General features: G+C 43.5%; 1 protein-coding gene across 10 annotated transcripts in view; it reads right to left on the bottom strand.

Moving 5' to 3' along the window:
* Positions 1 to 320: 320 nt before the first annotated feature.
* GIGYF2 (GRB10 interacting GYF protein 2) overlaps positions 321 to 16967 on the bottom strand; it is a 131287-nt gene continuing 114640 nt past the window's right edge. For 5 of the 10 annotated variants that reach the window (XM_006042660.3, XM_025289148.2, XM_006042661.4 and 2 more), the window contains 7 exons: positions 15070 to 15192; positions 11891 to 12100; positions 11560 to 11762; positions 10262 to 10416; positions 8550 to 8740; positions 6186 to 6333; positions 321 to 2150 (listed from right to left, as the gene is read on the bottom strand). In XM_006042660.3, the coding sequence (XP_006042722.1) occupies positions 2083 to 2150; positions 6186 to 6333; positions 8550 to 8740; positions 10262 to 10416; positions 11560 to 11762; positions 11891 to 12100; positions 15070 to 15192 (1098 nt within the window). In that variant the 3' untranslated portion in view covers positions 321 to 2082. Of the gene's footprint in view, positions 2151 to 6185; positions 6337 to 8549; positions 8741 to 10261; positions 10417 to 11559; positions 11763 to 11890; positions 12101 to 15069; positions 15193 to 16967 lie in introns of those variants that run through there. The other 5 variants (XM_044945286.2, XM_044945287.2, XM_044945288.2 and 2 more) reach the window with 5 other exon arrangements.

Raw genomic sequence — 16967 nt, 5'->3', positions numbered from 1 at the left:
GGTTCTGGAGGGGATCTTCAGTGGGGTGGTGTGTGTGTGTGTCTGTGTGGTGAGGGAAGGAGACAAGCCACAGGTCAGCAGAGAGAGGCCAAGGAGGATGGACACTGATTCAACTTACCCCGTTTACCTTGACCTCTACGCTCTCCAACTAAAGAACCAGTCAGCGACTCGGAGCCTGCCAGAGAAAGCCATGGCTGCCTCCACATCCTGGGCACTCACGTGTCTGCAGCTTTTCCACGGTGTCAAGAACATGGCTTAGTGCAAAACTCACCTCGACAAGCGTGAGTACAAGAGATGTACCCAGACAGAATACCACCAGATTTTATTTAAGGTCTTTTTTATTTTCCTCCACACTGGCAAAAGTTCCGAGGGAGCTTAAAGTTCTGTAAACATCTTAACTGTCCCTCTTCCCCACCCCCACTTTTGAATTTACAAAGCAAAGGAGAGCAGGAGCCCCAGTTTTTAATGGTTCCCCATCTCCTCATGCTGTTTGATCCAAAAACTATATACAAGTTTGTAGCAGTCTCTGTATAGTTATTGTACATGTTTAGGAGGGAGGGCGGCCAAAAGGGATAGGGAGAATGCTGATCCAAAAGAATAAAAACAGAAAGCAAATAGAATCATCCCAAACCAAACTGCTCTCAGAGCAACTCCAGCCTTCCTCGGGCCATGATGTCAGAAAGGGAAGGCGCTCGACCAGGAGCCGCCCGAACCACAGCACTTCTTGTGCGGGGATGGACGGTCCGGTGGCTGCAGACCAAAGTGTGACTGGCAATTTCAGGTGATGTTCTGTGGGGGGGTTGGCGGAGGCAGGAAGAGTATTTGCTTATAAATAGGGCTTGAATACATTTATACTTGCAGTGAAGGGGTATTAGGAGGCCACGATCGAAGCCAGAACCAGGCTCCTCTCTCCCGTCCCCTCCATCCCACGGGAATCTCCTGTTTAGTGGTTTCCACGGATGCAGGTCTTAAAAGATGGTCAGGTTTTGCATGTTCTCTTTTCAGAAAAGGCAAGCCAGCACCTTGCCGTTCCAGAATCTTTAGACAAAACCTTTCGGGGCCACAGCAAGACACACACGCAATGCTCTGAGGAACCAGATGAAATTCCGAGCTTTTATCAGAAGCAGTTTATCCCTATCCAAAATGAAATTATACAAATTCATACATATGGTAAAGATCCTAACTGCCTCTTAAACGAGACAAATTTTCAGCAGAAAGGCCCAAAACAAACTGGTCCTAGTCCTCTGAAGTAAAAATATTTATGGGAAAAAATCCGTTTTTGTAAGAAAGAAAAATTAAAAATAAGTTCCTCTCCCAGGCCATAGGGCTTCCTTTGTCCGATCAGGTTGGAGTATGCCAGGAGAGAAGTCAGCTTGCTTGGAAGTCACTATCTAATGAAGAAAAACCAAGAATCCTTTCTCTGAAAGGATCCTAAGAATGAGGGTGAGGGGTGTGCAACATCAAACCAATCAATCTAAACACCACCCCACTCAGGGCCTCTTGGATGCAATCCCGAAGTTAGCCGTGGCAATGCCACCTGCAGACTGGAAGAGCCCTGACTGTCTCTGTCGGACGCTCAAGTCACAGTCCATGCGCGTTTTGTTGCTGGCCAATGTCTGTTACCATTAACTCTCTTCATGATTGCACCCGTCAGACCCCTTGCCCGTTTGGGGGGTGGGGCGGGGAAAAAGAAGAAAAAGAAAAATCAAACAGAAGGAAAAAAATGACAAGAGAAAGTAAATTGCTACTGGCAGATCCCAACACACTTTCTGGGAGATGGGAGGTGGAATCACGGCACAGTGAACATGTGCTGCCCACAAGCAGCCTTGCTGGGGAGGAGTCCCCACTGCCACCCCCGAGACGCAGCGTCCGGTCCACTCATCCACAGTCTGAGATGCGCACCAACAAAAACGGCTTAAAGAATCCTGGACACAAAGGGCTAGAAGAAAAAGCCTGAGATGATCGGTTCTGTGATTTGTTGCAGTGACAGAGAATATATGGTGAGTTAAGTGTTGTGTCCAAAGCTGGAGAATCCATGGTCGGCAGAGAGGAGAGGGAAGGCCAGTCTGCTCTGGCAGGCGCTCAGTAGTCATCCACAGTTTCGATCTCACCCATATTGAGTCGCTCCGAGGAAGCGTTGACTGAAAACCCTGCAGGGAAAAATCCGTCAATGAGTGACCAATGTTGACCAGACAACCCTGTGGCTCAAATTCAGGCAGGGGGCTGGAATTTCAGTCTCCCGTTTTTGAGTATACCAACAGGGATACTAAAAGGAGGAAGAAGAAAGGATAAAGGTCAATGCAGCAGTTTTCTTGCCCTTCCAATGAGAGATTGTATTTTTAGATGTTTTATTTCTTAAGGTTCTGATATAGTTTAATTAGGGAAGAAACACACACACACACCAGCATCACTGCTTAAAAAGAACTGCAAACCACTGCCCTGGGGAGTCCTGAATCCAGGCCTGGGGTGAGTGTGCATGTGTGTGTGTCAAAGCCAGGCCAGGCTGGCTAGGGGGAGAAGTTCATTCAGGTGTAGCTACCTTAGAAGAATGGGGCAGGGGGAGGACAAGAATAACACACTAAGTACTTTGTAACCACTAGACCAAATGACTGTGACATCTCAGTGAGAATAATCACTACTTCAGCCCCATTCACTAACTGGGAATACTTTGAGTCCAAAACACTGCCAAAGTTCTGGTTGAGAGGTTCTGCTCTGGGGGTAGGAGGCTCCAGGGAAGGCAGGCTACAAGCTCCTGAGAGCTCTCAGCTGCTCTTCCTATCACACAGAAGACAGCACAGAAATGAAAAAACTCCCTTACTCAGCTCAACCTACTCTAAGTAGACCACCAAAGGCAAGGATCTCACTGAGCAATACTGATTAACCAAAATGCTATCTGGTTTAGAAAAGGCAATACTACCACAGCTGAGCTTACAAACACTACTGAGGTCTGAAAACCTAATGCCATCAGTCATGTATAAGTTTTCAATAAACTCCACATAATCAGAGACTGATAAAAGGTACTATTAACAGGGCCTCTATGGAATGAGTGAGTCTCAAAATGCTTTCAGTTCAACCACCCTAAATGAAACCCCAAACTGTCTCAGTTGCTGTTTGAGTATCAAAAAGTAAACAGGCGAAGCTTTCCAGTCTAAAAGCAGCTCTGTTAATATTACTTCGAGCTTTTGCCCCCTCCTTTTTGCCCTTTAACATTCAAGTTTTCAAACAAATACACACTTTAAATGTACCAATAATACACAAAAATGTCTTACATAATAAAAATACTTTAATTACATTACACTGACTCCAAAATATCCTGATTTGAAAACATAAACATCCCTATTTTTTAATCAAGGAAGCTGTGGTACAAGCTGTTTCCAAGGCTTCCTTTTGGAAGAGGTTAGGATTCCAAACCCCAACCTGAGTTCTACCCCTCAACTGTGTTCCCATAACCTGCAGGACTTTTTTCCCGTCAAAATAATGAAAGGCTTAGTGTGTTCATACTTGAAAATAACAGTTATTTAGGTAAATGTAAACCCTAAAGAACAGTCTATGAAATGAACTATTACTCGGCTCTAAAGCAAGTTTTTCTTTGACTTCACATGTATCTCGAGAACAAATGAAATGTGATAAAAACAAAATGAGCTACATGCAATAAAAGCGGGAATGCAAAAAAACACAAACTATTTTAGTCATACAGAGACGGGACTGGGAAAAGAAACCTGGGGCCTAAAACGGTTAAGTATTCACTGCTGTAACAGAATGATTACTGGACTGGCTTTAGCAGATGGGCTCTCCTTTACTTGTCAAAAAAACCAGTGAGGAGGGCACTCCTCCCCACCTGACAGAAGGGGGGCGCTCTGGGGGGTCACAAGACCCCAGGCAATACCAACAGGGACTGAAGCCCGGTATGCCCAGCTCCAACCACCACACTCTCTTAGGGTCAGAACAACAGACTCCCCTCACATGACTTTAAGGTCTGGGGGACTGTTCCTGTAAGAAAACTGTGACTGGTGAACAAGGGCACTTTGCGCGTGTATTTCTCATACCCAAGCACAGGGTGCTGGCTCACAATGGCACTTGCCAGCCTGAAAAACGAGAGGAAAACACAAGCGCAGTGCAGGACATGAGCATTAAAATGAGGCCGGGCTGGTTCTGAAGGTTTGTTTTAGAAGCAAAACGCTATTTTGATCAGTGACCACTTTCTCAATGGATACAATGGGGTCAAATTTGAATTTGTTTTCCTATTATGTGCATGGGTAACTTGTGACTGATGTATATTTGTTAATTTTTCTTAATCTGCAAGTCAATAAAGCATATATCAACTAGAAACAATAATAAATGGTTAGTGGGTATGGGGCAGAAATTATCAGAGGAATTTCCAGAAGGTTTACTTGAGCAAAAATTCTCATTAAATGGTATATAAGCAAGAGCTCACCCAAGTGAGTTTCTTCAGTATTTTCTGAATAATTTTACTTCCCTTATATTTAATTTTTCTCCTTCCCTTTCAAGATATATACTCCTTAAAACTCTAGTCCTAGAACAACCTCCCTCTCATTCCCCTGAAGGGGGATTTAGGTCCCTTTCTTTCTTACATCTATAATAAACAATGGGGTCAGATCAAATATTTAATCCAAAAACTTTACACCTCATTTTCAGAGGAACCCACCCCTACTGCCCTAGCCAAGTACCACAGCTAAATAGTGGGAGATTATTCGCTAGAACTCACAACCAGAACTGAAAAACACTCTAAAATCTACATTCATCTATTTCTGTCAAAACTGGACAAAATTTTGGATTGATCCATCCATCCTTAACATAACCTTCCAAGACAGGCAGAAGAAAACAAAACTGTGCCAGACCTCTAGGTATCCAAAGCCCGCTCGCAGAGCACAGCTCCAAGGGGCGGTGCTCAACGCTAGGTTTGTTACTGGTGTATTGATTTCCCTAGGGCAGGAAACCTCTGGAGTATGGATCCCAGCAAGGGCAGAGCAGTCACCTCTCACTGTACTGTCAGCTCTTTCACCTCTGTACGATGCCTCCCTGTCACTTCACACTCGGTCCACCAGCACTGAAACGTCACGTCCTTTCCCCATTAGCCTGCTCCACTTTCCAGTGCTCATCATTTTATCAAAAGGGCAACTCTCTCCATCCTGCTGCCTAAACCTTTCCTTTCTCCTTGCCCGAGTCTATCCCTAACTCGTTGAAATCCATCTAACTCCTCTCCATCTCCAGTGCCAAAGCCCTACCCTAGGCCACCACTATCTTTCACCTGGTCTATACTGCACCCTCCAACGGGTTTGCCTGACTTCCCAACCTGCCATCTTTGCCAATACAACCATTCTATTCCAGACAGCAGTTTTATAACATCTCATGAATACATTCATAAACAGAGAAAAATTTTAATTTCATCCTTGTCGGTGAGGTTGTCAGGCCAATTTAAGAAACAAAGGTAGCCCCATCAGCTTTGCCTATGCTGTTTGTTATTCCAGAAACACCATACCCTATCCTTCCTGCTTTTTTAAAGCCCCAATTCAGGCGTCACCTTTTCCTCAGAGCTGACTTGTATGATGACACTGGTCCCTAACACTGGGTAAGAACAGTCATAGGGAAAAAAAGAATAGGTATGGGTAACACAGAAGAGTGAAGAGAAAACAGACCTGCTGTGAAACCCCAGCTGCACTGCTAGCTGCTGAGTGACTCCGGGAAGCATTCTCAATCCTCTAGGCCTTGGTTTACTATTGTTAACGCTGGAACATCGCCTCATAATGCAGGGTAATTCTGAGACTATTATCCAGTGAATATCAACAAACATCTGTTCTTTTTTGAGCATCTGATTTGATTATGGTCTGCTTCCACACAAATCGGCACTTTACATTTTAAACAACATTTACTGTTCTCCATCAGCATTATTTTCCAACTAAACTGAAAGGTTTTTAGGAAAATTCATGTTAGATATGAAAAAGTCTTTAAAATTTAAGGCACCATACAATATACTCTTTTTCTTGCTCCTTATAATAGATAAGGCATAGCTCTTGCAGAGATTCCCAGTAAATACTATTTATTTTGAACTGGCTAAAAAAACTTATTTTTTGTAAAAAAAATTTTCCTTCTTGAAAAACCCTCCACCATGGGACTCACATATACTTCACCCCCAACACCCAGCTAAGACTCAGGCCTGTGCTCACCTAATAGACTAGGATCTGCTCGGACCATCTTCTGCTTTTTCTTCTTCTTGCCACTTTGTACAGCTTCAAAACTGGATTGTTGGTTGTTGGTCTGATTGGTCTGAAATACTGAATGGAGTGCACTGTGGTTCATGCCCCACACAGAGTCCTGTAACACAAGATGGCACCACTGAGATCACACAGTGGACACGAGCTTGGCCCACCCTCAGAAACTGGCTCATCTGGCCTCACCTTACCGAGGAGGAGTTTAAAAATAGGAAGCCTACCACAGATTCTGGTAACAATGAAACTGAGGGCAGTCCACTGAGCCACCTTCTTCCCTTCACTGAGATTCAGACAACCCACTTAGGCTGTGTGTCTCCACAAGGCCCATCCTGGGGTCTCCAGGTGTCCACACTGCTGGGACAGCACAGTTGTCAAAACCTCTCCAGGGGCTTCCCTGGTGGCTCAGTGGTAAAGAATCCGCCTGCCAATACAAGGGTCACAGGTTCGATCCCTGATCTGGGAAGGTCCCACCTGCTGTGGAAGGACTGAGCCTGTGCCCTGGAACCTGGGAGCCACAGCTGCTGAGCCTGCACTAGAGCCTGTGCTCTGTAAGACAAGCCACTGCAGTGAGAAAGCCTGTGCATCCCAATGGAGCGGGCCCTCGCTCACTGCAACTAGAGACGAGTCCACAACCCAGCACAGCAAAAAATGAAACAAAATTAAAAAAAAACAGACAACTCGCCAGACACACATGGAATCTGTACTATTCATCCGGAAGTTGCTCTCTGGCGATTTACACCCCTCACCTACTCAAAGTGGAAGGCTCCTTTGTTCTCCGGGCCCCAGGACAGAGAGGGGAGCCTACAGACCCGCTGACAGCCCGTTATCAAGCAAAACAAAGTTCGTGTCACACACTTTATTCACAGCAGCAATCCCAGAAGGGATCTGCTCCCAAAATATTAACTGGCTAAACTATGAAACAGTCTACCAGCCGTTCACACTACGTGCTGCTCCCGTGAGAACAACACAGTCTGAGCTGGGATCAGGCCCCCGAGCTGGGCGGCGGAACGGGCCGGGGGGGAGCCTGGCTGTGTGCAGAGGCGGCCCTCACACACGGAGGCCTCCGTACTGCTGCACCGTGTCTTCTCTTGATTCCTTAACATATTTTTCCTGGGGCTGTTTGTGTTCACATCTTTCATTTTTCCTTCAGTTGATCCATTAGCCCCATCTATCCAAATGGATTTTAAATGCCCTATACTACTCTGTACCTTACACATTCCTAAAAATGTGCTCTGACAAACATTATCTCTAGTAGAAGAACTATGAGATTAAAAATATTCTTAAGCGTCTCCATGAGTCCTGACAGATTGTTTTTCAGAAAACCTGTAAAGACAATCCTTATCATTCAGTGTTTCTGTCCTCACTCTGAATATGCGTGTCTACAGAGCAATGAAAACCTGACCTGCCCAACATACATGTTCCCAGTTGAGGCAGAACTGGGCAATACTTTCTGCCTTCTTGTCTCAGCTCACACACTGCAGAGGAGCATCTTGCTCAGTCTATTTCGGGGCATGTTTTTCGCATTGCTGTTGGTGATTTCATTGTTTAAAATGGCTCCCACGGGTCAAGTGCTGTCTAGTGTTTCTAAAGGGCCCAAAGGCTGTGCTGTGCCTCAGAAACGTGTGTGTTAGGTACGCTTTATCCAGGCGCGAGTTATAGTGGCACTGGCTGTGAGCTCAGTATTAAGGAAGCAGCAATATATTTACATAACGCATCCTTAAACAGAACCACACACAGAACAAGGTTATCAGCATTCCGCAGTTATAAGCTGACAAAAATGCTATAACACAGGTCCACAGAAACCTAACCCCCTAGGAGCAATGGTTCAGAATTTGCTAATTCTGTGTTAGCAGCAAGTTCACAGAATAGAGCTCCCGAGAATAACAAGAACCGATTATACCTTTACATTCTCATCAACAGTGTATGAGATATTTGGCAGGTACAGTATTGTTAGTACTGGAAACAAATGATCTGGAGTTTCAGAGAGTTACCACTGGTGAATTTTAACTATTAAAACCAAATTTATCCGTCTATGACAAGTTGGCATTTGCAATTGGACAGAGGCACCTATATGAACCAAGAAAAATGGGGCTGGTATGCCTAACAGTGAATGAATGGTTATATGCTTGCTATTTGGCAAGTTCACAAAGGTCTCAGGACATGTAATTTGAAAATGTCAAGTCTACCTGGTTTTAAAAGGTTCCAGTCATGTGATGTACAAAAATGGTAGTAGTATTTTAAAATTTCATTTCTCTGGCGGCTCCACTTTCAAGACACTAATACTGACCAGGGCACGGCACTCACTCTGCTGCCTCATACCTGCTGCTGCTGCTGCTGCTGCTGTTGCTGCTGCTGCTGCTGCCGCTGGTTGGCTTTCTGTTTGGCACGGCGCTCAAGGAACTGCTTGGCAAACTCCTTGGCCTCAGAGGTATCGCCTAAATAGGCCCTAATGTAATCATGGACCTCATATGGAGATTCTACTTCCTTCAGGAAAGAAACAAATGTGGGCACTGTAACATGAGAGGGGAGAAGACAGAGAGAGTAACAATGAAATACCACACAGCAGAGATCAGGGTCAGTCTTCAATATATTTTAACACCTAACAGGGACGTGAATGATGGAAACTGGAAAGGCATGCAGCTATTATGCTAAATATGCTAACTTCTTTAACCTGCTCTGTAGTCAGGGGGGGAACCCCACTCTCACTGTAATGCCCCAAACTGTCTGAAATATCACAGAGATGAAGATATCACGCATGTATTTGTTTCACTAAATGTTATTTTGGTAGAAACTAAGTTATGTTGATGGAAACAACTGCTTCCCTAAGACTAATCTGGGGATTCCTTTCTTCTCTTCTTTAAATTCAGTCAACATGTTTTAAGTGCCATGGTATATGCCAGGCACCATGACAGATACTGAAGATAAAGCTGCAGCCTCCTTTTGCTTCACTGAGATAACCTCTGTTTACACAGAAAAATTCGACATGAAGCAGTGTGGTGCAGGAGAAAAGTCCAAGTATCAGAGTTAGACAGACATGGGTTTAAAACTTGACTGAAATTTGCTCACTGTGTGACCTTGATGAGCTACTTAACCTTCCTGAGCCTCCGTTTCCTAATTTATAAAATGGGGATAACATCACTGACATTGTAAAGGTTAAGTTATGGCCAAAATTAACATCACTAGGATAACACGTATTAACCCCCAGAAAGTGCCTAGTACATGGTAGGTGCTTAATGGATGGTAGCCATTACTATTTTTCGCTCTTGCTTTCTGACTCGTTCTGACCATCAGCTATGTCACACTGCTGCAAAGGAACCCTTCAATTCTTTTCCTGCCCCCCCCCCCCCTTTTTTAAAGGTTTCTGGCTTTAGAAAAGACATCAGAGATGGACTAGTTCAGCAAACCTCACAAGTTACGGGAATCCCGTCCACACCGACCTGACTGGTCTCTGTTCGAACATGTGCGGGTGAGGGAAGTATTTGCCTCCATCTCAGGCAGACAATTCTCTTCGTGAACAACCAACAAGCAGCAAGTTTTTCTTCAAACTGTGCCGAAACCTTTTCATTTGCATACATTACAGGTCTCAGCTTTATCCCATACAAAGCATGTCTACCTGCTCAGTCACGACTCCCACCCCTGCCCCCAAAGGCAGGAAGGGAAAAATTCTCACGTCACCTCAGTCTTCTCTCGTGCAGGCTGACCTAGGTCTCCAGTATAACAGTTAGTCTCCTTTGTTCATCTGGTGATGCTCCCCAAAAATGAGCAGGAGAGAACCATGATCTCTTCTGCCCTGTCCATCATAGGATAGCCTGCAGCTACTCTGGTGTCCACTGGTAACCTAGTTCAGCACAGTATTACAGAACTTTTCTCACAAGTAATGCTGTAAAAGAGTCAAGTTCTTACAGTAGGTGCAGGACTTGACCTCCATCACACTTTACCTCCTGAAGGCTGGCCCATCATTTCAATTGCCTAACTCTTTGTGGGGCCTGCTCTGCCATTCCACATGCTGGGTTTCCCTCCCCAGTTCTTACCATCCAAGTTATTTGCCGTATTAAGGGCATGAAGCATCTGTTCACACCACTGGGTAAATCCATCTTGGGCTTTATTTACTCCCTGAAAGAGCTTCAGCAATTTTTCTTCTTCTTCTACTTTCTTATTCTGCCGGTTAGACACACCTACAGATTTACTAAAGCAAAACAATAGGGTGGTATTATATTCCCAGGAACGGTTACTGTTATAATCATACTCTAACACCATACACAGATAATGTCTTGGCAACACTGGATGGCTGTCCAGCAATCCAATTCTTGGCTCCGAAAATGAAAACAAACAGACAAACAAACAAAAGTCCAAAAACAAAAAAGTGAAATACTGGGGTTGGGGGTGGGGGAGTTTACTCAGTACCTATTAAAATCTAGCCTCGGTTAATACATTCTAGTTTGTGAATACGGGCTTCTTTTCAGAGAAATTATTAAGTTCTTCTCATGTGTCCGTCGGTAAGATTTTAAATTTTGCTAAGCGTCAGTTTCCTCATCTGTAAAATGATACTAATACTTCTTTGGGTTATTAAAAGGAATAAAAATACTATATGCAAAGGCCTAGAGCACAGTGCCTGGCAAAGATGCTCAGCATGTTATTCAGTGTCCTATTCATCACACATTAAGCCCTCAGTTAATAGAGAAGAAATATTCTGACAACACTACCATTTATTAAGTAGTTACTATGTGCCAGGCACTTTACTAACTACTTTACACGTATTCACTTAACCTTTACAACCACACCCATGAAGCTGTTCTTGTTATCTTCATTTTACAGATGAGGGAACTGAGGCTCAAAGAGGTTCCCTCCTGCCCAAGGTCACACAGCTCGTAAGTGCTAGTGCTGGGATTTGAGTTCATGACTTAACATTAAAACCCATGCTTGTTCAACAAAAAGAAAGATGAATGTAAGATGTAACAAATTCATCATAAAAATAAAACAGTTTAAGTGTTTATAATACTCTAACTTAAAATTTTAGAGAAAATGCTAGAATCTCGAGACTACCTTAGAGAAATATTCAAGAGCAGTAACAAAAAATATTAAGTGTTTACCACGTGACAGGCAACAGACTCCATGTCCAGCAACCAAAGGAGCCACTAGTAATAATACCGATGTGTTTCCATAGGGAAGAAAAACAATCATCAAACTATCACCTCACATGCCAGGATATAGGTGAAAGTAAGTAAAAACTAAATAACTACCTGTCTCTGGCCACCCAGTATCATACTCCTCACATGCCCTTCCTCCCCCAATCCACCAAGGAACACAGGTCGATCGCTTTGAGCCCTACCTGAGACCGGCGTTTTTATTTTTGTTTGTTGAGTTCCTAGGTCCCACCTCTTTCACTGCATCATCCCAGAATCCCATGTTGGAGTTTTTAGTGTCAGCACTGCTCCAGATACTACTGACTAGGTCAGAGGCCCACTGGTTAGGGGGACCGGTATTTATAGAGCCCCAAACAGAATTCCCAATGCTGGTGTGCAGGTTGGAATGCTGTTAAAGAAGGAGACACAAATAACTACAGTTAAGAATATTAAAAAGACAAAAAGAGAGCCCACCAGTCAGAACAGATAACTCACACCGCCAGTCCACACAAGAACCGCTCAGGAAGACGGACCCACCGTATTATTCCGGGCTCTGTTTGGCTGCTGGTGTTGCTGCTGCTGTTGCTGCTGCTTCTGCATCTGCCTGGCTTCTTCCTGTTGGATCTCCAGAAGAGACTTCGCGGTGCCTGCAGGTTTGCTGACGTTCCCCCAGCCTGAGAGTTTCTGCTGTTGCTGCTGCTGTTGCTGCTGGAGAGCTTTCATCAATTCCCTCTGCTGGCGCCTCTGCTGTAGGCACAACAGAAGCTACCTCAGGATTCCAGTTTTTAAAATAAAAGTTATAAATGTCCAGTATGCTAAATGGAATATAAATAGATAGTGTGTGTGCTGAGACACTTCAGTTGTGCCTGACTCTGTGATCCTATGGACTGTACCCTCCAGGCTCTTCTGTCCATGGGAGTCTCCAGGCAAGAATACTGGAGTGCGTTGCCATGCCCTCCTCCAAGGGATCTTGCCAACCCAGGTATCAAACCCATGTTTCTTACGTCTCCTGTGTTGGCAGGTGGGTTCTTTATCACTAGTGCCACCTGGGAAGCAACTAAACAACTAACAGTTAACTACTCTGCTGCAAATAAAGATGTACACAGTCAGAAGTACTAAGACGAGAATAAAGAGAGATTAAGAATTACTTCTTAAAAATTAAATAGGACTTCTGATTAAGCGTAAAAATGTAATATGTTTATTTCCAAAGTCCTATCAAAATGACAAAAATAATTTTTTTCTAAAACATAAACTTTAAGGACAAAGAGAACAGCAAAGTTTTTAAAAGCTGGAAAGCAAGCAAATAAAGACAGCCAATACAACAGACCCAATAAGTTAAAACCGAAGTAAAAGGAAGCTCAGAAACAGGTCAATTCATACAGAAAGCTCAGGAATTACAGGCATGGGTATCTCAAACAAAGGAAGACAAGTCTGTAAAAAGCAACATCAAGACCCTGACTACCTTCCCCACCCAACACATTTGGCAGCTATCCCCTCACCTCTCCCCAGCAGAAAATTAAAACTTTCCTTTTTAAAGAGGCTGAACCAGTTAAGTGGATTATTCTATAGGAAAGCTGACCTACTGTAAGAGAATACACCTACAGATACCAACAGATGGTGGGATTTGAACAGAAGAAACCACTACCGACACCATCACAGCAAAGCCCAGCAAAGTGCCACATGCACCAGAACCTCCCGACAGCTCCTCAGTGCCTTATTCGTAAATAAGAACAAACAGCCCAGCCTGTAAGATGAAAGCCAAAGACCAAATCAAACAAAATTCTGTTGGAACAGAAACAAGGGAAAGTAGGAGTGATCAGTAAGTATTATTCTTAGAGGTTAGATGTTGTATTCAGTAAAACAAGAGTAAGAGACTATAAACACAAATACTTAAGAGGGAACAATATATGGATTCAGAACTTTAAAATAAGAGAGCATACATTAAAAGTTCAATAGAAGGACTAAAAGAAAAGACGGAGAAAATATTCCATCACAAAAGACAACACAGAATGAGATGGAAAGAAATATGTGTGCATGCTAAGTCACTTCAGTCTGTCCGACTGTGTGACCCCATGGACTGTAGCCCACCAGGCTTCTCTGTCCATGGGATTCTCCCAAGCAAGAATCCTAGAGGCGGCTGACACTTCCTCCTCCAGGGAATCTTCCCAAGCCAGAGATTGAACCCTCGTCTCTTATGTCTCCTGCACTGGCAGGTGGATTCCTTATCATCAGCACCACCTGGGACAACATGCAGATGACAAAATGTTGAGGAACAGAGCACAGGTGCAGCAAGTCAAGCATGTTCAGATCTGAACAAGTTAGAGGGTCCTGGAAAGGACACTGCCAGGCAAAGAATGAAATAGAACTGTCGGATACTATCTGCTGGGTGGCACTTTATACATTTTGAAGCATGCATAGACTTAACTGTTCAAAGAAAATCAAATGAAAACACAAGGCAATTATTAACTTCTAACAGACAAAGATATGAACAAGAACCAAGACCTGTGATTCCAACTCTGATGACCATTATTTTTTTTTTTTTAATTTAGCAGGGACCAAAATTATTGGAACAATTTCTAGCCTTGGAGGAGGAAGCTACACTCTGCTCTGTATCCAGCTGTTAACTTTTGAGAAAAGAGAGATGATTTCAGAGAAAGCTCAGCCTTTTTTCTTTTGAAGGAGGGTAGGAAACATGGTAAATTTTAAGGTGAAAAAAGCTTTTAACCTACTGGGTGATGTCATGCACACCACACGGTGAACACGCACAGATGATTTTCACGGCCTTTAGTGAACCACACCACCCAGATCCAGAATGACAGCTTGCGTTCTCGAACAAACTGACTGCTTTGCCTCAAATCATACCCATGTACAGTACTTCCATTAAGACTTAGTTACCTCACGCAACCTTCTCAGAGAGGCCTTCCCAGTCAGCACACCTAGAACTAGACAATCAACTGCTACCCACCACCAATACTATCACTAACTCCCAACCTTCTCCCTACGCCCCTTTCCACTTTATTTTTCTTTCTGACACATATTGCCTTCTAGAACTCCGTATGTCTTTTCATGTCTTTGTCCCTGCAACTAAAAGTAAGCTTTATGGAGGGAGAGAATTCTGTCTATCTGAGATTCAACTATATCCACACGAGCAGCAAACACACGATGGACAGATGGCACTCAGCTAGTGTATACTGAGCCAAACCATTCCACTTCTGTCAAGAACTATGTTCTGCCGCCCCCCCCAACCCCTTTCCCTCTTTTGTATCCTCTCTATTCTAATGAGGAACTACAGGATGTAGACGAACAAGCAGAGAGATGGTATTTCTGTCATATTTTAAGGTTTTCCAGGTTAGTCAGAACCCAGTACCCTTTAGAGAAAAAAATTTCTGCATTGTAAGTGTCAAATTTTTAAGAGGCTATCCGCACAAAACTCATCCCCCATTCTGAAACACCCATGTAACTTTTGTTTCTAAGCTATTCTCTCAAGAGCTATGGTAAAGGTAACAGAACATTTCTGTACCCAATCTTAATGTTATTTCTATTAGATCCTTCATATTTGCTAGTGACCATCATACAGGCTAAAGAGCTGAAAAATAAATATCTAATTCGGATACACAGCAACTCTGACAACAATATTTATCTTTAGTAGCCACTAATCCAGAATGCGCACTGGCTATTCTGAATCACCGATTGTCTAGATCACTTTTAAAATTTACCTCCTCTCGAAGCTGCCGTTCTCGTTCCTCTTCTAGTTTTTGGATTTCAGCCAATGATAGCGTTGCCTGGGACTGACATGCTGTCGTATTGGACTGCTGGCCCCACGTTGAAGAAGAAGGAAGCTAGCAAAAAAAGAAGGCAGAAGAGTTCATGCAGACACATGGCTAGGAAACGGAGGGGCAAACAATGCATTGTGTACAGCTAGAACCTTCATGCTTCCCTCCGTTCCATTTATAACATTTGATTTAAACTGCCTTCTTTGATCCTTTTACATGACTACTCTACCAATCAGTTTTGCTTCTTTTACTTAATTTTCTCTTGTCACAAGATTATTTTAAAACAACTTAAAACACATCAATATTATTGTTGTTTTAGTCGTAAGTGGTGTCCGACTCTTTTGCAATCCCATAGACTGTAGCCCGCCAGGCTTCTTTGTCCATGGGATTCTCCAGGCAAGAATATGGAAGTGGGTTGCCATGTCCTCTTCCAGGGGTTTTTCCTGACCCAGGGATTGAAACCGCATCTCCTGCACTGGCAGGCAAGTTCTTTACCACTGAGCCACCAGGGAAGCCCAAAATACATCAACACACTTTTATCTGATTTACTCTTATGAAATTGCAAATTTGTTATACCTGCCACTGATATATATTCCAATATACAGCCATAAAGAGAGAGAATGAAATAAAAGAATCACTAAGTTTTTAATCCAAGGAGGTAACAAGGACACAATACCCTGTTCTGAAGGGAAAGCTGAGGTGGGCAGCTGATGCCAGGCATGGTTTTCAATCAGCCTTTCCCAGTAGGGAGTTAACCAGGCTGTGGCTTCTAGTCATGAGCACAAAATTGGTTTTAATCGATAATTCTGTTTTTCCTATCCCTTAAAATTATCGACTAAAATCAAGTGTACACATGAGTCCTGTATACTTTAATGTTCTCGAAATTTTGATTATTTCTAAGGGAATCCCTTGGTCTTTCTGGGCCAGAAAAAGATTCACTCAATTTTCACACATCTTAGGGCTCTTAAAAACAAAAACAACAAAAACCAAATCTAAACCAGGTAATAAAAACAGCACGTGTGTGTGGATCAAAACAAAATGCCAAAATAGAAAGGTTCTTCAGTAGGAATCTCTAAAATTGGAACTGATGGGATAAGGGTAAAAGCAGCTTAAACCATCAATGATGTTACTGGACAGCTCTCCAAACGAGAGCCCTCAACACTACTGAACATCCTCAACATACTGAGCACCCTCAACATGTTCTGCCCAGTGGTGGGTAGTAAGGGCACTTCTCTTACACGCACCTGTGCTCTGGGAGGAGAGAGGTACAGAAGGGAGCTAAGAGAGAAAGACGGGGTACCAAGCAGGAAGAGTGGGGCACAAATAAACTCTTCCTCTCCATAGGAAATGACACATTTGGAAAGTCCTGTCAAACCTGCAGCAAGCATCACCCGGAAGGCCTGTAAAAAACGGAGACATCCTGGTCCCCACGGTCAATGAATAGTTAAAGGTAAAGGCAGAGAATTTGCATATTTTTGTAATTCTGATGCAATCAGTCAGCAACCACTGTTGTCTAAAATCCCAGTGGCTGTATCACCCCACCATACCCAGGAACCAATCGCCAGTCCTCTGCAGCAGAAACTCAGCCAGCACCAAGAACAGATTCACTGCCTCCTGAAATGGCCTGTTCCCCTTACAGGCACCTCTGAAACCCTCCTTTATTTTGTGCCAAAATATACTTCACTGTACTTTTTGCTCAGGATTCACACGACTCTTCTCTGGGGTAATGCAGAACAAATCTAAGTCTCCTTCACATGACAGATCTCTATCATTTCCCTTAAGTCTTATTTGTGCATAAGAAATGCTATCCCATCACTCCATCAACACTGCCTCAGGGCATT

Source organism: Bubalus bubalis, chromosome 6, assembly GCF_019923935.1.
Source record: "Bubalus bubalis isolate 160015118507 breed Murrah chromosome 6, NDDB_SH_1, whole genome shotgun sequence".
In the NCBI taxonomy this organism is placed as follows: Eukaryota; Metazoa; Chordata; class Mammalia; order Artiodactyla; family Bovidae; genus Bubalus; species Bubalus bubalis.
Note: the sequence above shows the minus strand (reverse complement) of the source record. Positions and strands in the feature narration are given on the sequence as shown.